This window comes from Bacillus rossius, assembly GCF_032445375.1.
Source record: "Bacillus rossius redtenbacheri isolate Brsri chromosome 4 unlocalized genomic scaffold, Brsri_v3 Brsri_v3_scf4_1, whole genome shotgun sequence".
Lineage (NCBI taxonomy): Eukaryota > Metazoa > Arthropoda > Insecta > Phasmatodea > Bacillidae > Bacillus > Bacillus rossius.
Genome location: NW_026962010.1, coordinates 9,450,732 through 9,473,747, shown reverse-complemented (window position 1 = coordinate 9,473,747; position 23,016 = coordinate 9,450,732). Strand labels below are relative to the sequence as shown.

General features: G+C 37.1%; 1 protein-coding gene across 1 annotated transcript in view; it reads right to left on the bottom strand.

Annotated features, from left to right (window-relative positions):
* Positions 1–317: 317 nt before the first annotated feature.
* LOC134541640 (T-complex protein 1 subunit theta) overlaps positions 318–23,016 on the bottom strand; it is a 40,713-nt gene continuing 18,014 nt past the window's right edge. The window contains exons 6-9 of the mRNA XM_063385216.1: positions 22,115–22,360; positions 13,533–13,736; positions 8,002–8,238; positions 318–726 (exon numbers count right to left, since the gene is read on the bottom strand). Of these exons, the coding sequence (XP_063241286.1) occupies positions 541–726; positions 8,002–8,238; positions 13,533–13,736; positions 22,115–22,360 (873 nt within the window). The 3' untranslated portion in view covers positions 318–540. The remainder of the gene's footprint in view (positions 727–8,001; positions 8,239–13,532; positions 13,737–22,114; positions 22,361–23,016) is intronic.

Sequence of the window (23,016 nt, the reverse complement as noted above, 5' to 3'; positions counted from 1 at the left end):
GAAGAACCATTAAGAGAAAGTTTGTACATGTGTAGTGTATTAAAAATAATATCTGCATTTGCTCATAAAACTGTTGCTTTGAGTATTTCCATTCGTTCTTTTCTTGGCTTAGGCCTATGTGTAGTTAAGATTATGCTTTTGAGTATGTATTGCCAATATAAAAGTTTTCCCAGATATAAAGTTTCCCCTCTATAGTGAACATATAAACTGCTCCCTTCAGATTCATTATAACAGGGTTCTACTGTAATTGTATTTAAGAAACAACAGTAAAAAAGTACAAATAATTTTCCTTATCATCATGAACAGAAACAAAGCTCTAATTATTACCATTTTAATTTTGATCATATTAATACAATATTAACAGCACTTGAGATGGTGCACCAATTACACAACATTATCATGTTACAATGTGAGTTCAATATTGTGGCCGACTGGAACGTCCTCGGAACACACAACAACGTAGCACATTTAGTGATCTCTTAGTAGCGAAACATTAGTGCAGATAAAGCTAGCAGCACAAGCACGGGAGAGGACGGTGGCCTAGTCGTCGTCCTGTGCCTTGGGCGCCTGGGCCTTGGGGCCGCCGGCACGCTTGGCCATGATGATCTGGTCCACCTTGAGGATGGTGCAGGCGGCGTTGGTGGCGTACTTGAGCGCCCACAGCTTGGTCACGTACAGGTCGAGTATACCGGCCGGGACCACGTCCTTGATGACAGCTGCGTCCGCCTGCAAGCCATGCCCACCGTCTCGACAACAACTGTGTGCAGCTTCACAAGAAAACACGTTGCTCGAAAACAACGTTAACAAACAGCATTTAAGAATACCCCGAGGGCAGACGAGTTGCACCATTTCCGTATATCTTTAAATTTTAAAATAGCTGAAACAAATGTTAACGGATTTATTTTTAGGTATGAGACACCTGAAAGGGAATCTTGAAAGCACTAACGGGACTTACACTAACTACACTTTCATCTTAATTTCTCCGCAGAAAATTGTTGAGATAACCGCTCAAACATCATGGTTGCCCCGTGCACTACGTGACGACTGTGCGCCTGTCCACAGAGTCGCGCTTAGAGGTGATACCAGGCCGGAAGCACCAGCAAGCAACACACTCGACTAGGCGGACGGCTTTAGGGCGATGCAAAGTGATGAGATGAGATGAGAATGAAGCATTGGTTGAAAGAGTTGCTGGAGGAAAATTATGTACCCTGAGAAAACTCACAGGTTTACTGCAACTGCATGACTATTCAAAAATAGGAGTCTAGTTTTTTTTTGTACTTGACTCGAGCATTATTTTAAAGCTTGAAAAATGGTAGCAGTTAATGTTTGGTATAGGGAAATGACAAAACATTCATGAAAAATCAATAATACAAAACTGGAATAATAAACTTAGTAATTGTGAAGCACGTACAATGCAATTCAGTAGGAAATGTGATTAAACTTTTTTTTGCAGGTCCCGCCATTTGTCCTATGTTTACAATACATTACATTCCTGCTAATCACACGGTAAAATCAAATGCCTTCCCGTGATATACACCGTTGTCATCGAATAAAGCGCTTGTTACGTGTTGCCAACCGCAACTGTAGTAAGAATACATATTCCATTTCGATTCTATCGATTCCTCGAACAGAGTATCGTTCCGTTACGTACATGCATGTTGTGCATTACGTCGCAAATGGCCATTCAGGTGCTTTTATTGTTACAAAATTTTTTTCGTTCTTCAGATCGTTCCATGTAGTGAAAGGAACACATCCGTGTAGCACATGAACAGTTTCTCGCTCCTTGGCAAATGTTGGCAACACTACTGCGAACCGCAGTGTTAGTGGTGGTTTGGTATCAATGATTCTGGGCTTTATTTATGTTTACCTTGACGTAAATTTTTGTGCTTTATTGACACGTTCTACAGATAATTTATTCACGTGATTAAATTTTCGCAATTTTCGTGCAATGGTGAGTGGTCGTGAAAGAAACGCTTTTACAGATGAGGAAAAAATAATATTTTGAGGCAGTTTGACAACCACGTTGGATCGCGTGTGACCTTAGCCAAGGCATTGGATATTCCCGTGTCTACATTAAACACAATTGTTCGTAATCGAACATCCATCGAAAATGCCGCAGAACAAAGTGGACCAATGGCAAAAAAAAAAAATCAAAACTGTGAAGGTGTCCAAATACCAAGTTAAGGAGTGGTTTGATGCTACACGGGCAGCAAAAATTCCAGTGGACAGCAGGTTGATTCGCGAGAAAGCAATGCAGATTGCGGATTGCTTAGGTATTGAGTTTACCCCCTCAAATGGTTGGATTGATCGGTTCAAAAAGAGATATAATGTTGTGTACCATACGGATTGAGGTGAAAGCAAAAGTGTTGATCTGGAAACAGTTGAACACTGGAAAAACACTTTGCCAGATGTGTTGAAGGGTCATCACCCTAAGGACATATTTAATGCCAATGAGACCGGTCAAGTAGTTAAATGTTAGGCCTAGAACATATTTTTACTTAAGTTTTGAGATTGCCATTAACTACTCAAGTTAATTGTAGGGGTGGACGGGATCCCGAAAATCGGGAAGAAGTTCGGGAAAAAACACTTTCCCGAACCTCGGGAAAACAACTCTTTAGTACCGTCGGGAAAATTATATAGGTAACAAATAACAACTGAAACTTACATTTCACAGTGTTTATCTTTCGCTTTGAGGTTAATGCAAATAAAAAAATGAAACGAAATTCTCTTCGTCACTAACGTGACGCCAGAACTAATTATTTTGTTGGATAAGTCCAACCTAAACACCAAACAAAAATGTTTTAGGATAGCACCAATGCACATTTTTCATCAGTTTTGTTGCCTTACAAAAATATGTTGACACGGTTTAAATAATAAACTTACCTACACAATTGCTAATTACGTTGTGGACCCCATAATTTACTTGTCTTATGTTTTGTTTGTATTCAGAAAACTTATACATTTCGGAAACAGAAAATTATAAAATATGATTCCCGTTTTTGTGGCTAGGTTAGGCCTACAACTTCCGATTATCCTGTGCGTATGATTACGGTCTTATTTATCAGTGAAATAAATGAAAGTAATTTTATTTACTGCTTAGTCTCTTCATAGTTAAGTGAATTGCATCACATATTGAAACAATAATAACGGTTTAATGAACAAACGAGCCGTTTCGTTATTTTTCATCAAGCAGCCATCTTTGCTAACCTGCTGGTCATGTGTACGAAACAAATAATAACATATTGTATTTGCGTCAGATGCCGTTAAAAGTAAGGTTTTCATTTCAAACGGAGTTTTTTTATCACATTAATACTTCTTTATTATACGGAAGTAAATGTACAGCGCAAAAAGAATTAAAATGCCCATTATCGATCCAAATACACGTTTATCTATCAGCCGTATCAGGCTTGCAACTGTTGAAAGAAGCTTCGGTGTAACGACGATACCTTCTGGCGTGCGACGAAGGCTAAATGCAGATGTTCAATTGTTGTCATAACCTACAAAATAAATATGTAGCGGGTTCCGCCATAAACTAACCTCACACTACGAAATAAATATGCAGTGTGTTCCCAGTACAAGTGATGGTGAAGTAGGGCTATCTTCAGCGCCAGTTTGGAATTACTTTAAGAAACTACCAACAGGCAATAAGGTACAATACTCTTTATGCCCGTCTGTCATAAAAACAGAATATGGTTCAACCACAGGCATGCACAGACATTTATTTCAGCACCCTAAGGCCAAATCTGAGCTAAAAATTTTGCAGGAAAAATATTCAGCTCTGAAAGAATCAACCAGTAAAATCTCTAAATCAAAAAAACTAGATTCTCAAGTAAATCAGCCTAAGCTTGCAGATTTTGCCAAATGGAGTAATGACCATCCTAAACAAAAGGCCTTGACCACAGAAATTGGTAAGTGGTTGGCAACTGGATTTCATCCATACAGCCTTGTGGAAGAGAATGGCCTGAAAAATGTTTTGAAACTGGCTCAACCACTGTACAGTTTGCCATCAAGTAAGACATTCAGCAGGAGGGTGATTCCAGAATTGTATGAGAACACAGTCAAGAATCTGAGTACTGAAATCAGTACTGCTGTGTCTAGTTGTGCCTCTCTTGCTTTCACAGCAGATATGTGGTCATCTAGAAGTAATCATGCTTTTCTTTCTTTGACTATGCATTACATGCATCAAGATTTCAGTCTCAAAACACATTGTTTAGGCTCATACCATTTTGAAGGGGATCACACTGGTTATGCAATTTCTGAAAAACTGGCAGACTGCATTAAGAAATGGAACCTGACTGATGCATGCAACACCATTCCTGTATTTCTTGTTACAGACAATGCTAAGAACATGAAGTGTGCTGGATCACTGCTTGTTTTTAAAGAAGTCAGCCACCTTTCATGTTTTGCCCACACTTTACAGTTAGTACTATCTGATGCCAAAAAAAGCTCTACTGAAATGCAAACGTTAGTAAAAATATGTAGATCTGTTGTTGGATACTACAAACACAGCACAACAGCAACAGAAAGACTACACAAGATTCAAAAACAATTGGGGATGGCAGAACTACAGGTGATTCAGGACTGTGAAACTCGTTGGAATTCGGAATATTTGATGATGGAACGACTGCTGACTATTAAAGAAGCACTTTCAATAGATTTAGCATCTGAAGGCAAACATGACAACCTCAGCATTTCACAGTGGAAATTAGTAGATGCTTATGTTAAAATTTTGAAACCTTTGTATCAGGCCACAGTTGAGGTGTGTGGTGAAAGAACGCCCACAAGTTCAATTGTGATTCCTGTAATTTATTTAATTACAAGCAAATTGGAGAAACATTGCTCAATCACTGAACATGGAATTGGAAAGACTTTTGGAAATAATCTACTTCTAGCATTGAAAGCAAGATTTCCTGCCTACAAACAGAAGCAACCATACCTGTCGGCAATGATTCTGGATCCTCGTTTCAAGCATATTCTGCTTGAGAAACACGAGAGGAATGCTGCAGTCCATTTCCTTGCACAAGAGTGTCATACACTCTCTTCGACTGATTGCAAGAATCCTAAGTGTAAGCCAACACTGTAATTCAATGTTACTATAGGTCATAGGAAGAAGTAGGCCCTATTATTATTACTAGGTGTATTCATTTGTTTGATTTGTACTGTTTCAGCTCCCAAAGAATCTCCATCAGAAACTCCTGATTCTATTTGGGAAGAATTTAGTTTGCTGGCTTCACAAACACAAAACACATCTGAAACTTCTGCAAATCTATTCAAACAACATTTAGATGTCTACTTAAATGAACCTGTGGTGCATATATCTCAAGATCCATGTTTGTGGTGGAGAAACAATGTGACACGATTTGCGACACTTAAAACGGTTGTTTTGAAGTACCTTGGCATACCAGCAACTGAAGTTGCTAGTGAACGTGTTTTTTCGAGTGCTGGTAATGTAGTTACTAGCAAACGTGAAAGACTGACTAGTGAACATGTAGAAGAACTAGTGTTCCTCCATGAAAATTTAAAATAGCCTTGTAATTCATAATTTAAATATTTTAAATGTTTGTTTTCAGCTTCAGAGAATTTTTTGTGTCCCCGTTTTATACACTAATACTAACTTAAATTTTAGTGCTGGTAAATGTGTGAATTTAGCTGCATTAAAAATTAAACAAAGAACCATACACTAAGAATTCAGAATGTGAATTAATGTAAATTTACAAAAGATTTTTTCGCTAAGTTTGAATTCCCGATCCCGATCCCGACTTTTATAGCTCTATCCCGCTCGGATCCCGTCCCGATGGTAAAATGTCTTTCCCGTCCATCCCTAGTTAATTGCAAACAAAAATAATACCTATAGTTATTGTTGTAAAAATTTATTACAGCAAGTGTTGACTTGAAGAATTATACATAACTTCATGAAGTTTTTAGTAAAATTTTACTTTCCCCTCAATTACACTTTCCCCCGAATACCGTATTGGTCCGAATATAAGGCGACCATTTTTACATAAACGAGAGATGCAAAAATTGGAAGTCGCCTTATTTTCGCACCCAAGACGTCAGAACCGCAAACATTAGTTCCAAGCTGAAAGCTACAGTAGAAACATTGTTTAACAAAACGTTCACAATTTTTTATATTAACTAAAACTTTGTTACCTCACACGGGGAAAAATGATAAATCCACCTAATATTGCAGTAATTGACAATTGTTTGAAGTTGAAAATTAAAATATTTGTTCTTGAGTAAAAACGTGAATGTTGAAGCATCTCAAAATGGCAACCTTTTATTTCACAATTCATATTTGTACTTTGTGTACAATCGCGTGTTAACATTTACGGTAATTTATCTTCAGATTTTTAACGGAAATATTTGTACTAAAATATCACAGTTATTTTCAGAACGATTGTTTACGTTTACAAACATTTCGGATGTAATGTTTGGAAATTCACGGCTGCCAACTGTCTTTCCACAATATTTTTTTGTTGTAAAACGAACATTGCCGAACACGCACGAAGACGCCATATTAACAGGAATTTGGTACGTTGCTTCAAAAGCTATTTTAATAATCCACTCTTTATTTATGTAAAAACCTTTCATAATTATAATAGATTATTCTTTCAAATTCATAGAACAGACTCTCTCTGTCAGAGAGTAATATGGACAAATATACGCGGTCACGTAACCGAAGTTATTCTTGGCCGTATGCTTCATCATGTCAGCTAGCCACTTGTTTTGTTCCGGCAAGATACATTCTTTGTTTGCTTTTTTTACGTTTAACACACTACTAAATAGTAATACGCCTTGTTCTGTGGTAATATGTAGCTTAAGTCAAACGGAAAGTTAAATGCTGTATTTTAAGAGGGATTAATAGCCATTGTAAAAATTGTGAAAAATGAACAATCACACATCGGTGGAACGGCGGGGAACGAGCCCTAGACAAATAAACAGCTCTGAAGATGACAATTATGCAGCTTCATTAGAGTAAACATACGAAAAAATTTCTAGTGTAATACTTAAAAATGTAAATATTTTCTAATTGTTTTCTTTTGACTTTTAGGGTAGGCCATTCAAACTTATTTTAAATAAGTAATGTGATAAATATAAATTAATTGTTATACATAAATGCAAAAACAATTTATCAACACAAAATGTATGTCTAATGAATTTTCACATTAATTTCTACCAAAAATTATTTTTACATTTGTTTGGCCTCCTGAAACTGCAGGTCGCCTTATATTCGGGGTCGCCTTATATTCGGGCCAATACGGTAACACCATTTTCAGTTTTCCCCTTGGAAAGTGAAATTCAGGGGTTCCACTGTACACAAACTGTGTGTTCCCTACATTTCTGAACGGGAATCTCACATTTTTAATACGCATATCTAACTACGGGGAACAATAAAAAATAAATCAGCAAGTAAATGTGCATTTGAAAAATTCTACCAATGGTGTAATGTAAAAATACTCAAAACTAGTCACTAATAAGAGTTGCAATCTAAAAGAAAACACCTCTTTCCCCAATCTATTTAGTACATCATACATTTTGGTACTAAATCATACAAATTTACGTTCAATGAACTAACTATATTAAATGACTAGCTAATAACCAGAGTCTTCACTCGCATAATTTCTGAGCATGCTAAAATCTTACCATTAAAACATGTTATGTGATTATTGCAAACTTTTTTCCTGAATAAATTGACAAAATTAATTGTCAGATGGTTAATATATGTATTTCATAACATAACTGTTTAAAGATGACACTTTTAGAGAATTTATGCGTAGGCTATCCCCTTCTTTTTTAGTATTGATTAACTATCTGATTTTAAAACTTCAGTTTCAGAGTGTTCGAAGATATAATATTTAATACCTTGATGAAATCACACTTACCTCCTTTTCATTTCACAAGATAGACAAATGACTATTATGCAATGTCACTGAATCAAACTAAGTTGCAGGTCCTAGTTACATATCAGTTACAGATGCAACTGGACACCTGGAACCTCACCTCAACGTCGAAACCCATGGTCTTGCTGCCTTCCTCGTGGGCCGCCAGCAGTTTCGACACCACTTCCGCTCCCTTCACGCCAGAGTTCTCTGCCAGCGTCTTGGGGAAGGTCTCCAGGGCAGTTGCAAACTTCTTGATGGCGTACTGCTCGAGGCCGGGACATGTCTCTCCGTACGAAGCTACCTGCCGCGACAGCTCGATCTCCGTGGCCCCAGCTCCAGGAACGAACCTGCCGTCCTGCAAGCAGTTCACCTCCATTGAACATCTAACGTTCTTGGGGGATAGTAAGATTTTAATAGTGACAATCATTTTGTTGTTAATCACCAATACAAGTAGGCAGTAGACGCAAATTTTGCTCTTTTGTTTGAATTTCCCCCACACTTATGAACAAATTTTACGTAGGATAGTTAATACATGAATGTGATACTTTGAATTACCAGTACAAAAAATTGGTCAGGTATTTTAAAACATTAGTACAGACAAATAAATTGCAGTACTACCATTAGGGGGTCCACGTGAATTCGAAAAAAAAATTCATTATTTGTGAAAAATATGATATTCAATACTTGTGAATACTCTGATATTGAATTCAACATTTCAAAAAAAAAATTAAAAAAAAAAATTATTTATTACAATTAGATAGACCTCCAACTTATGGGACTCAATTCACAAGAAAATTTATTGCACAAAAAAAAGTAACATGTATGAGGCTAAGATGATTTATTAAAAATTTTGACTTATTTTCTGCAACATTATTCAAACGATTTTATGTTTAACAAATAAAATTTGATTACGGTTTTAAATTATTACTAATAATGTTCACGTAAACATAAAAAGGTTCAAACTTAACATCATGTCCCCCCCCCCCCCCCTTCATTTCAAACGTCTTTATTATGGTTCTCTGTATACCATTTATCTCGTCATTTTAATGTATTTTGGATCAAATTTCTTGGAAACGCCATGAAGTGTGCGTGGAGGGGGGGAGGGGGGGGGGGAAGAATAAGTTTCACCGAATGTTAAAATTTGGTCGGAAAAATATTAATATTAGCGAATTTGTGAAATTCATTTCAAAAATTGATTTGAATAAAATAAATAGTACTTGCAAAAGCCTAACTGCCGTAGTGCACTAGCATAAAATAACTGCTAATTATTCAGTAAGGATGGTATCATTTTGCTTCCAGGATCTATCTTATTTGTAAAAACTTCATAAATACCAACATATTATTTGTACAAATCATTCTTTCAGAGTTCCTTATAATCAGCATAATTCAACAGCGGTTTTGCTATATAAATATACAGTAAAACCTCCATTAACGAATATTCTATTTAACGAAAAACCCCATGCAACGAAATAAAATTTTGGTCCCGCTGAACCGCCATAAGATCAATGCTGTTTTAACCTCTAAATACCGAATTTTATTTGTTCCGAAATAGTGAAATTCCCTTTACAACGAACTGCCGCTTTTGAAAAACACACAAAAATAAACATCTCCTACAAGACATCCACTAATTTTTTTGCATTCACTGCTTAAAAATATGTGCGTATAACCTTAAAATAATAAGCACCATCGCGGAAGGCAATAAACAAACAAAGCATCATGGATAACACACGTCGTGTATACATGCCATACTTTGTTCAAAATGGCGGGTACATTTAGCGCTAGTGGCGGAAACCTCTCGTACCATCTCTCTGGCAAGACGAACAGCTAGTATATTTTTTGTTTCTATGGTTAAAGATGCGCACACGCAAATATTTTTAACTATGGTGTAGTACAATTTCCATTTTTTCAGTTTTCACTGTTGTTTATTTATTTCCACACGTAGTTACGGAAATCAACACGTTACTATTGTAAAATGAATTCTAATCCTAAAAAGTGGCGACAGATTGACGTTAAAATAAAATTAGAAATTTTAAATGCAGTTGATGAAGGTGGAAAGAAAGTGATACAGTTAAACGTTTCGACATCCCGGCGTCTACACTTTCGACCATATTATCCAACCGGGAACAGATCGAAAACGCTTCTCTGGTAGGGACAAATCGAAACGTGTGAAAGTATGTAAAAATGATGATTTGGACAAGATACTTTTTGACTGGTTAATGGACATCAACAAAGGCATGTTAGGAAGCACTGGGGATGGGAATTGATAATTTCCAAGCATCAAATGGTTGGCCATTAAACAAGTGTATTCTATGTACTTTTTCATGTTTAATTCCTCATATCTTATTAAACAGTCAGAAAGACAGTTCTAGCCATTTATGTGAAGCTTTATGATGACTAGAAATATATTGTGCGAAACCTCCATTTAACAAACCCCTTTACAACAAACACAACAAATTTTGGTCCCTTGAGATTTGTTAAATAGAGGTTTCACTGTAATATGTTGTTTATTTTATTGTGGAGTAAGTGTGCATGTAAAGCTTCTTGAATGTAAAATGGCTACCGACAGCAACTGTTTGGTTTACTGCAGTGAAGCACCATTAACAACTCAGCCAAGAATGACTGAAATCAATGCAATGTTAGAAAGGTTATACAGTACAACCCGGTTATAACATTCCCGTTTTTAACATTTTCCCGCCTATAACACCATAATTTCATGGTCCCGTCATTTCTCCATTTATCACAATGCTTTAATTTCCCGCCTGTAACAATATTAAAATTTCTACATTCCCGCCTTTAACGTTCAAATTTGCTTTGATAACTGCCACAATTTTCAGTATCCCTTCCTTCAAAGTCATAATTTAGAGCGAAACCATAGCTAGAAAATACAGCACGCATAAACAAACATCAGATGTTTACATTTGTGTAGTTCACCATAGACGTGGTACACACGCACTCCACAACTTGCACCGGATCGACTATCAATATGGCGTCCTGTTCGCGCTTGTTAGTCTATGACTTGTTCCTTTATACTTATGATGCATAGTTTGTGCACTGATACATGGTCGGAAACAGTGCTACTGTAGTCTATGGTGCTGGTTTTTGTTTCAAAGGTTTAACACCTTGAAATGGTTAACTGTTCTATGGATGTATTCACGACTTTTGTTTGTGGTTAACCTTTACCGTAATTATTATTATTTTTTACTTATTTATTGTAGTCACGGTCGTATTTAATTAAAATACGCCATATTGAAATTTTATTCAGGTTTTTGTACGGCTATGATGGCCGATAAATATAAGCGAAAATCATATTCTGTAGCTGAAAAAATTCAGTTTATTAACCAAGTGGACAGGAACCCCAACAAAACGCGTGTTGCGATTGCAAAAGAGTTGAATATTTCTGTTTCGACTCTGAACTGTATCGTACAAAACATTTTTTTTTTAGCATATTATTAGGTATTATCTATAAATAAAATTAACCAATTTTCCACTCTATTGCTGTACTTAGTGTATTACTCCTGTATTTTGTGTCGTTTTACCTATACTTTTTAATCTAATCGATCCACGCGTAATTTTTACAAAGTGAAGATGATTTCCTGCTTATAACATTTTTTTATGTTGGTCCCTTGGAGAATGTTATAACAGGGTTGTACTGTAATTAAATAAATTGGAAAAAATTTTGAAACAGCACATGTAACAAATTCTGACCCAATCGCAATCAGGCGGTAATAATTGCAAATTTTTTTTCTTCTCAGAAACACACACCAACCAGAAGAAAGATGTCCGTTGTTCATTAAGTACCGTATTGGCCCGAATATAAGGCGACCCCGAATATAAGGCGACCTGGAGTTTCAGGAGGCCAAACAAATGTAAAAATAATTTTTGGTAGAAATTAATGTGAAAATTCATTAGACATTTTGTGTTGATAAATCGTTTTTGCATTTATGTATAACAATTAATTTATATTTATCACATTACTTATTTAAAATAAGTTTGAATGGCCTACCCTAAAAGTCAAAAGAAACCAATTAGAAAATATTTACATTTTTAAATATTACACTAGAAATTTTTTCGTATGTTTACTCTAATGAAGCTGCATAATTGTCATCTTCAGAGCTGTTTATTTGTCTAGAGCTCGTTCACCGCCGTTCCACCGATGTGTGATTGTTCATTTTTCACAGTTTACTGTATCTACGAATTTAAAATTTTTACAATGGCTATTAATCACTCTTAAAATACAGCATTTAACTTTCCGTTTGACTTAAGCTACGTATTACCACAGAACAAGGTGTATTACTATTTAGTAGTGTGTTTAACGTAAAAAAAAGCAAACAAAGAATGCATCTTGCCGGAACAAATTAAGTGGCTAGCTGACATGATGAAGCATACGGCCATGAATAACTTCGGTTACGTGACCGCGTATATTTTTGTCCATATTACTCTCTGACAGAGAGAGTCTGTTCTATGAATTTGAAAGAATAATCTATTATAATTATGAAAGGTTTTTACATAAATAAAGAGTGGATTATTAAAATAGCTTTTGAAGCAACGTACCAAATTCATGTTAATATGGCGTCTTCGTGCGTGTTCGGCAATGTTCGTTTTACAACAAAGAAATATTGTGGAAAGACAGTTGGCAGCCGTGAATTTCCAAACATTACATCCTAAATGTTTGTAAATGTAAACAATCGTTCTGAAAATAACTGATATTTTAGTACAAATATTTCCGTTACAAATCTGAAGTTAAATTACCGTAAATGTTAACACGCGATTGTACACAAAGTACAAATATGAATTGTGAAATAAAAGGTTGCCATTTTGAGATGCTTCAACATTCACGTTTTTACTCAAGAACAAATATTTTAATTTTCAACTTCAAACAATTGTGAATTACTGCAATAATTGGTGGATTTATCATTTTTCCCCGTGTGAGGTAACAAAGTTTTAGTTAATATAAAAAATCGTGAACGTTTTGTTAAACAATGTTTCTACTGTAGCTTTCAGCTTGGAACTAATGTTTGCGGTTCTTACGTCTTGGGTGCAAAAATAAGGCGACTTCCAATTTTTGCATCTCTCGTTTATGTAAAAATGGTCGCCTTATATTCGGACCAATACGGTAATAGTCGTTTAGTCAACCTTGGAGATTGACAGAACTTGTGATGTGCAGCGTTGCCATACGGCATTGTCAGATTCTAAATAAGCTGCACACCATGCTTTCCCAACACCCATTTTATGAAAAATTATTTGGGTAAATACAGTAAATATGTTATACTTTAACAAATACAATATGAAAATTATGGTCACACATTTTGGTTCTCTCTCTCTCGCCCTCCCCAAATTGATTGAGACAGATAATCTACGACATACACTTTTCATGCATTACTATATCACGAGACGTTGGTGACGTTGAAAGAATGTGTTTGTTTACCTTTCCCACAGGATAAACATTTCATTAACATTACAGATTGAAAAGTAAGAAGTTACAGAATATTACAAAAAATGCCCCGAACTGAAACAGAAGATTTCAATTTCAGTTTTGGGTCGGGTATTTAAAATGAACCCAAACTGGAAGCAAAAAATCGGGGAGCCACTCAGGCCGAATTTACATTGAATTCTGGGAGTTAAATAAATTTAAAGCAAACACGCATATACCTTCGTGAGGCCCTTGAAAGTGTTGACACCGTCGTCTATCGCCCGCTCAATGTCGTCCATGTAGTTGTCGGTGGAGCCTCGAATGACGATGGTGGCGACGCGAGACTCCTTGCCCTCCAAGCGGAACACGACCACCGGGGTGTCGCCCAGCTCGTCCACGTACACCACGTCCGCGTATCCCAGCTCCTCCTTGGTCGGTGCAGTCTGCCAACATCCACAACACACCTCAACTATTCTGTCCTAAACTTCAAATGAAATCACACTTCACTTAAAAATTTTTATGGTTTCGTGTGTTCAGTACTACACATCCTCTTAAGAAAACCTCACTTATAAGAATTTCCTGCATGTTTAAATAATTCGCACTGGACCTATAAATATTTAGAATTTCTCCCTTTTAATAAAATTTCCCTATTTTATTTATTTATTTATCAATTTGTTACATGCCTACCGACGGCATAAGGCCATGGGTGGTAGGCACGATAAACATAAAATAATACATAGAGAAAACAAATACATGAAACAATCAATTAGTCTAAATTTTTAAGAACCTTAAGAATTTCTTAACGGGATTTACTGTATCTGCCTATCTGCAGGTGAGAGGGTTGAAGTGTTTTCAGAATTTTCCCTTTTCTTCTGTTATTTTTCAGACAGCTCCAAGGATGAGCGACCAAAATTTCAAAAGGGTGTACCACCGTTGGGTGATCAAAATTTCTATAAGTATTTTCAGAATTACTCTATAGAGTATATTTCCTAAAATGCCAATATCTATAATGTAAAATGTGGTCTAGTTGGGCGCCGTGAAAACTCTATAAAGTACTAGTGCTGTGATTGTGTATGTAGCACAACTACTAACCTCTACAGAATATTAACTAAAATATGTCTTGTTATGTTGATAGTGAAAATAAATTATTCTCAAGTTGTATGTACTGGTGTAGTTTGACTCAGTGTGAATACCAAACAATAAAATGTCGTATAATTCCTTAGCAGTATGTCTCCTTCTCTTTGGTGTAAGTATTCTGACCTTAAAATCAACAAATATAAGTAGTGTGTTTAAAAGCATTAACTTCTCTATGACTGCTGATCTCAGTGTAATAAAAACTAATTATTCTTTCAAGACAATCCAAGCTAAATATTTCTGTCTATCTGGTTTAACATACACATGATATGTAAGTATGGTTATCAATCGGAAAAATAAAATATAATGAAAATTTAACTTTTTACTAGGGTCAAAATCATGGTTGTATGGGTGACAATACTCTTTTGCAACATATCCAACTGTAACATGAAAAGTGACAGAGTCAATGATTAGCAAGCAACATACAAATACCTTTGAGACAATTATTCATGTTTACATAGGTTTTTCATTAAACAAAATTTCAATATCCGTTATACTTAAATGTCTTTCAGAACTAATTACGTTTTACGTAATTGTATCACTGAATAATAATTTGGTTATCAGTCAATATTTTAAATATTATTGAAACACATTTTAACTGGCAAATTAGTCTTTTCTTTGTTTTTACTAGCTCAGTCTCTTTCGGTAGATCAAACTGTCTCAAGACTTCTGGACCTGGGACTATTCTTTAAACATTCAAGACAATTAATGACTTTAACAGATTTTAACTTTGATATCGTACATATTACTGATCAAAGTCAGTTAACCAGGTCCAGTATGTACAAGCTACAAGTCTTTACGTAGTTAAGTAGTATTAAGTTGTTTTAGCGAGTTTCAAATTAGGTCTTGATCGTAAACATCATAGTTTAAGATATCTTGCCATTAAAATAGGACAGGTAACTTCTCGCTGTTCTTGTTAATTCGGGGATGGGGCAAACAAACCTCGTCGCGTCGTTACAATACCAAGAGGCTGTGGAAAACCTCTCCGAACCCCTGTCTCTCCTCCGATGTTGCTGGTTAGATCTCACTCTCCTCCGATGTCGCTGGTTGGGTCTCCGTCTCGATGCACCTCCTCTCGTGCTGCTGGTACTCCAGCAGGACTGGCGTCGGTCACCTGGAGTCGTCTAGAAGGATGATGTCCTCCGGTACACAGTCTACGATGCCGTCTACCGCTGTCGAACTCCTTCCATCTCGAAGATTGATAGTCCTTTTCTTCTTTTCTTCTTAATTCGTCGTTGATCCAGTTATATTTATGCTGTTAGTCAAAACTTATCGTCGTCGTAGATTCTTTAGTAGAGCTTCGAACATCGGTAACTACCTCTTCTTCATTGTGTAGTTCCGGTATTTATTATAAAATCATCAATTTCACGTAGATTCTAGCTATTCAGTCGTCGTACCAATGTTTTACGTGATATTCTTACATTCATTTATGACTAAATCACGGAGCTCTTTCTCTCTAATCCTTCTCCCATGATAGTAGAACAGAAACTCCAGTTCCAATTTGTTTCAAACAGTCAAAGCCTTCTCTATTGAACACTCTCCGAAATCACAATGGAAATACTAAATTCTTTAAATAAAATATATGCGCAGTCGAGCGTCCAATCACATATACTCTTTCCTCAGTAATGACCCAAAAACAATATTAAAAGGTGTAAGCTCATTTCCTATTCGTCGCCGTTTAACAAATGTTTGCAAAGACATTTCATAAAATTATTACTTAGATAAAACATGAAAATACTTAAAGAGTAAAACCAAATTGACCTGACCATAGAGATACAATACTGGTAAATATAATTCATAACAGGACTAAGACAAAGTCATAGAGGTAAGAAGTAAAATAATAAACATAAAATTCATTTCTATTGAGGGCTTCTCAAATACCTCTATAGAATAGTCCCCTTCAGAAATGTGACTAACGAACTATACTCTGATATAGGTCTTAGGACCATTTCTCATCATACAAACATCTCATCTATATTCTAATAATTTGCAGAAAATTTACATTTCATATTATTGACCTTATTTACATACTTACTTGCAAACATAGAGTATTGTCACCGATATATGTCTTCAAACGGACATATGTGTAACAGTGTATACTATTCTACAGGAGTGTAATATTTCCTCAACTGCGTTATATTATAGTGTCCTATTACTTGTTTCGTTTTAATGTCAGACAGTTCGTAACAGTTACTTCTAATAATCTTCGTGATCATATATGGTCCATCGAAGAGTAGAAATAGCTTCTTAGTAACGTACTTCCAAAATTGGCTTACTGGATTCGTTCTCTTGAGTACTAAATCTCCACAATTAAAACTCATCTTGCTGGAATCTTTTTGGTATTTTCTCCGAAGATCCGCCGTGGATGTCAACTTGGCTGCGACCAACTCTTCAGTTTCCTTCTGTATCTCGACTAATTCTTTATCTTCTGCGGCCAGAGCTTCATCGTGATGTCTCGGTAGTAACGATGACGGTATTATCAATGATCTTTTTCCTGTTAACGCTTCATATGGAGTAACACTGGTAGAACTGTGTACAGTATTATTCAAAATGCATTCAATGAACGTTAATTTACTCATCCAGTTCTGCTGTGTATCGTGGCAGAATGTCCGCAACATATTACCAAGTGTGCGCATTTGTCTCTCCACAGGATTACTCTGCGGGTGTCTCACCGAAGACATGGTGGGTACGATTGGCAGTTTTCTGAGTCCTTCCAAATTTTCAGTAGTTTTCGTATTTTCTGTGTCATCCATAGCAGTTACCATCCAACCTGCAAAATTCAAAATTATTTTATGGCTAGTTAGAAAATCTACCCCGAAAATTACTGGTTTGGCCAATCCTTTTACGATTAATACATTAATGTACTTGGTGCTACCTAAACCTTCTACTTCCAATAAGGTCTGACGATTAATGATGGGACTAGCCCTTGATGTAACTCCTAGAATCTTTAAACTCGGTACTGGCATTCTCGGTAATGATATTCCGGTGCTCTCTATCATGGCTACGCAGTCTTCGCTGATGCAGGATATCTCTGAGCCGCTGTCTAATAGTACAGGCACTTTAACTCCGTTTAAAGTTAACGATATCTCCGGACATAGTGCTTGTTTCGCTTGAACTTCGGTTGCTGTGGGCTCGCTGAGTAAAAATTCACGCTCGTTTTCTTTGAACATAATGGTGTGTATGCTTCGACAATTATTCTTGTCATTTGCGTCGGGATCCAATTTTATACTAGCCCCGTCTAACTTACAATTAGGGACTGACGTGCGGAGCGGGTTTTCGCCATCCCTAATTAGTTTACCGCACTGTCCTTAAATCCTCTAATTTGCTCTTGTGACAAATTAGCAAATCCATTATTTGCATTCGGTGAAATCAAAAATGTGTTATTACCTCCTTGGTTTGTATCTGAGCTTCTGCTAGATTGCATGCGCGGCCATTCCGTGTTGCTTTGCTCGTGACTTGGCGCTATAGAATATGAATTTCTTTCTCCTTGTCGCGCGTCGTGAATGGTGGTGCTAAAGCTGTTCCCTTTTTCAGACGGTACAAACGTTTGTGCATTTATGCTGTACTGACCTCCGGAATGATTATTGTAATTTGCCGATCGTTCTTTCGTTGTTCGATTTTCGCCTGAATTCTCTCTGAAATTAACTGTCCCCTCCTGACGTTTATTCTCCCACTGTGATTCATTTTCGCGTCTGTCTTGTCGCTTCTCGTTTCTACGACGATAGTACTGTGGTTTATAAAATCCGTTACCATATCGCTGACCTCGATATCTATTGTGATACCAATTACTTCCGCAGTTTTCAACGTTCAGTGTGTGAATTTGAGGTTGTTTGTGTCCGCTGTTCTGCCCTTCATTTCGATTGCGCCAGTTATTGTATAACGGTGTCTGTTGGTTCGTGTTCTTGCGCTCGTTAGTTTCTTTGTGCGTTACCGTTTTATCGAGCTTAACGAGTCGTTCATACGTTAACAGTTGTTCCTTGAAATCTACAATATTACTGTATTGCCGTCCACTAAGTTGTAATTGATAATTGAGTGGTAATTGCGAAATTATCATGGCAATAAACTCTTCGTCTTCCATACGGCAATCAAGATAACGAGTTCTCTCGTACATATCGCTGATATGCGCCTCTAAATTTTGAAATTTACGATTTTCGAATTTTTCAGAATGCAACTGTATTCGCAAATTGCTTTGGATACGAGTATTCCAAAATTGGGATATGAAAGCTTTCTGAAACGATTCGTATGCGTGTACCGAATCTTTCGCCAACTCCCACCAATAATATGCCGTGTTTTTCAAGCAGTGGCTAACGCATTTCAATTTTTCTGCGTCTGTTAACTTAAATGTGTGGCAATATTCTCCAAACTGATTTAAGAATCTTCGAGGGTTTTCATTACTTTTCCCTGAATATGTTGGAACGTCATCCAACCATTTCTTAGAAGGGTGGTGTAGTGTAAGTACCGGATCTGCTGACATAATTGCAGTACTAATATTCGCGGGATTTCGCTCGGCTTCTATCGTTATCGATTTGTTTACCGGCGTGTCTTCCTTGTCGGTATTACATTCGCTAGTGTGGTGAGTCGTTAGTTGGGGCGAGAATGTTGCGATGTGTCTGGATTCTCTTTCTATTTCCCCTATTTTCGCCTCTACCATATCTAACCTTCCTGTTAGACGCTCGCTTAAGTGTACTACTTTATCGTCAGTGCGTTTACTGAATATTTCTACACCTTCAATACGAGTGTGTACACTGGAAAACTTCTGTTGCATCTCGTGCTGTGTTTCAGTTAAGTCATGCCTGATTTCTGCTGTTTCATCTGCAATCCTGCCTAAAGTGTTATTTAAGACTTGCACTAAATTGTCTAGTCTTTCGGCGTTTTCTCGCTCCTTTTGTTCCCTTTCTAACTTCTCCTCCTGTTCTTTACGCTCCCGTTCTTGTTTCTCCCGTTCCCGTTCTAGTTTCTCCTCCTGTTCTTTACGCTCCCGTTCTTGTTTCTCCCGTTCCCGTTATAATTTCTCCTTATTCATGAACTGGAACAGTGCATCTAGGGTAACAGTTGGTGTCGGCGGCGAATGACCCAACTCCATTTCCTGCTGTGACTCCATACCAGTAGTCTCGATGTGCTGTTCTGGTACTACTTCTCTAGGTTCTCGTTCAGGACTAGAGTCAGAAGTGTCATTGCTACCTCTCAAAAAATATGACTTCCTACCTGTGTCTGTCATCTTGACAAAACAAAATTACTGTCTGTATTTTTCAAAGTGTCTTGAGTTGTTCAAAAAAAGATCATAAAATAGTCCCTAACGTTGGCTTACACGTTGTGCGCCAAAAATTCTGAAGTGTTTTCAGAATTTTCCCTTTTCTTCTGTTATTTTTCAGACAGCTCCAAGGATGAGCGACCAAAATTTCAAAAGGGTGTACCACCGTTGGGTGATCAAAATTTCTATAAGTATTTTCAGAATTACTCTATAGAGTATATTTCCTAAAATGCCAATATCTATAATGTAAAATGTGGTCTAGTTGGGCGCCGTGAAAACTCTATAAAGTACTAGTGCTGTGATTGTGTATGTAGCACAACTACTAACCTCTACAGAATATTAACTAAAATATGTCTTGTTATGTTGATAGTGAAAATAAATTATTCTCAAGTTGTATGTACTGGTGTAGTTTGACTCAGTGTGAATACCAAACAATAAAATGTCGTATAATTCCTTAGCAGTATGTCTCCTTCTCTTTGGTGTAAGTATTCTGACCTTAAAATCAACAAATATAAGTAGTGTGTTTAAAAGCATTAACTTCTCTATGACTGCTGATCTCAGTGTAATAAAAACTAATTATTCTTTCAAGACAATCCAAGCTAAATATTTCTGTCTATCTGGTTTAACATACACATGATATGTAAGTATGGTTATCAATCGGAAAAATAAAATATAATGAAAATTTAACTTTTTACTAGGGTCAAAATCATGGTTGTATGGGTGACAATACTCTTTTGCAACATATCCAACTGTAACATGAAAAGTGACAGAGTCAATGATTAGCAAGCAACATACAAATACCTTTGAGACAATTATTCATGTTTACATAGGTTTTTCATTAAACAAAATTTCAATATCCGTTATACTTAAATGTCTTTCAGAACTAATTACGTTTTACGTAATTGTATCACTGAATAATAATTTGGTTATCAGTCAATATTTTAAATATTATTGAAACACATTTTAACTGGCAAATTAGTCTTTTCTTTGTTTTTACTAGCTCAGTCTCTTTCGGTAGATCAAACTGTCTCAAGACTTCTGGACCTGGGACTATTCTTTAAACATTCAAGACAATTAATGACTTTAACAGATTTTAACTTTGATATCGTACATATTACTGATCAAAGTCAGTTAACCAGGTCCAGTATGTACAAGCTACAAGTCTTTACGTAGTTAAGTAGTATTAAGTTGTTTTAGCGAGTTTCAAATTAGGTCTTGATCGTAAACATCATAGTTTAAGATATCTTGCCATTAAAATAGGACAGGTAACTTCTCGCTGTTCTTGTTAATTCGGGGATGGGGCAAACAAACCTCGTCGCGTCGTTACAATACCAAGAGGCTGTGGAAAACCTCTCCGAACCCCTGTCTCTCCTCCGATGTTGCTGGTTAGATCTCACTCTCCTCCGATGTCGCTGGTTGGGTCTCCGTCTCGATGCACCTCCTCTCGTGCTGCTGGTACTCCAGCAGGACTGGCGTCGGTCACCTGGAGTCGTCTAGAAGGATGATGTCCTCCGGTACACAGTCTACGATGCCGTCTACCGCTGTCGAACTCCTTCCATCTCGAAGATTGATAGTCCTTTTCTTCTTAATTCGTCGTTGATCCAGTTATATTTATGCTGTTAGTCAAAACTTATCGTCGTCGTAGATTCTTTAGTAGAGCTTCGAACATCGGTAACTACCTCTTCTTCATTGTGTAGTTCCGGTATTTATTATAAAATCATCAATTTCACGTAGATTCTAGCTATTCAGTCGTCGTACCAATGTTTTACGTGATATTCTTACATTCATTTATGACTAAATCACGGAGCTCTTTCTCTCTAATCCTTCTCCCATGATAGTAGAACAGAAACTCCAGTTCCAATTTGTTTCAAACAGTCAAAGCCTTCTCTATTGAACACTCTCCGAAATCACAATGGAAATACTAAATTCTTTAAATAAAATATATGCGCAGTCGAGCGTCCAATCACATATACTCTTTCCTCAGTAATGACCCAAAAACAATATTAAAAGGTGTAAGCTCATTTCCTATTCGTCGCCGTTTAACAAATGTTTGCAAAGACATTTCATAAAATTATTACTTAGATAAAACATGAAAATACTTAAAGAGTAAAACCAAATTGACCTGACCATAGAGATACAATACTGGTAAATATAATTCATAACAGGACTAAGACAAAGTCATAGAGGTAAGAAGTAAAATAATAAACATAAAATTCATTTCTATTGAGGGCTTCTCAAATACCTCTATAGGGTTGTGCTTCTTGCACCTCGCACCTACCCAGAGAGCGGTACTTGCCTACTTGCAGTGCCTACACCATCCCGTGTATCTTTATGTTGTAACCAACTCAAAAGTTCCACAACTGTGGGGGGTGGGCATGTACCAAACATAAAATAATTTACAAAATTTATGCCAGACGTTCCGAGACCGCTGCTCACCAGGCGGGGCAGAGCAATGGCCCCCACGGTCCGGCAGAGACGGCGCACGTCCCACTTGCTGTTCAGCTTGACGGCCATCATGCCGTACTTGTTGACGTAGTGCAGCGCCATGTCTCCGAACTTGGCTCCGGCGCAGACGACGCCCACGCCAGCGTCCGCCACGGCCTTGATCTGCTGCTCCAGCAGGCTCTCCTCCCCGCGGCTGAAGCCCCGCAGCTCGTCCGCGCTCTTGATCAGCACCGTGCCCTGTCGCCCACACGCACATGACACAGCGTCCGGAGCGCTTCACAGGACCGGTGTGCGCTTCCAAGTCGAAGCTGAACCGGGAGTTTTTGAAAGCTCAGTCACATCCGCCCACACGTACATGGCATATTGTCTAGAGTGCTTCACAGGACCGGTGTACGCTTCAAAGTCGAAGCTCAACCGGCAGTTTTTGAAAGCTCAGTCACATCCGCCCACACATATATACATGACACATTGTCTAAAGTGCTTCACAGGATCGGTATACGCTTTGAAGTCGAAGCTGAACCGGGAGTTTTTTGAAAATAATAAAAAAAACGACAGTAAAACCTCAATTTCTAATTATAACTTTTTATGCTTTACCGTTATTTGCACCATTTTATTTTGGTCCTGCTTGAACCTCATTTGATGCAATGCAATAAATAATTGTTTATTACAACACGTCTACAATCTGCTTCCCGCAATTTCCATTGTTTGTTTACAGTAGACCTACATAATGTTATTCCCATTTTTATCACACACATTTTCATGAAGATAACAATTTTTTGTGAAATCCAAAATGCTGTTGGGAACACTAGCGCTGCAGCTCCTGAATTTTTCGATGTGCTCTTCCATTAAAAAAATTACTATTTACAGACTGCCAACACTGGTTTAATTATGGC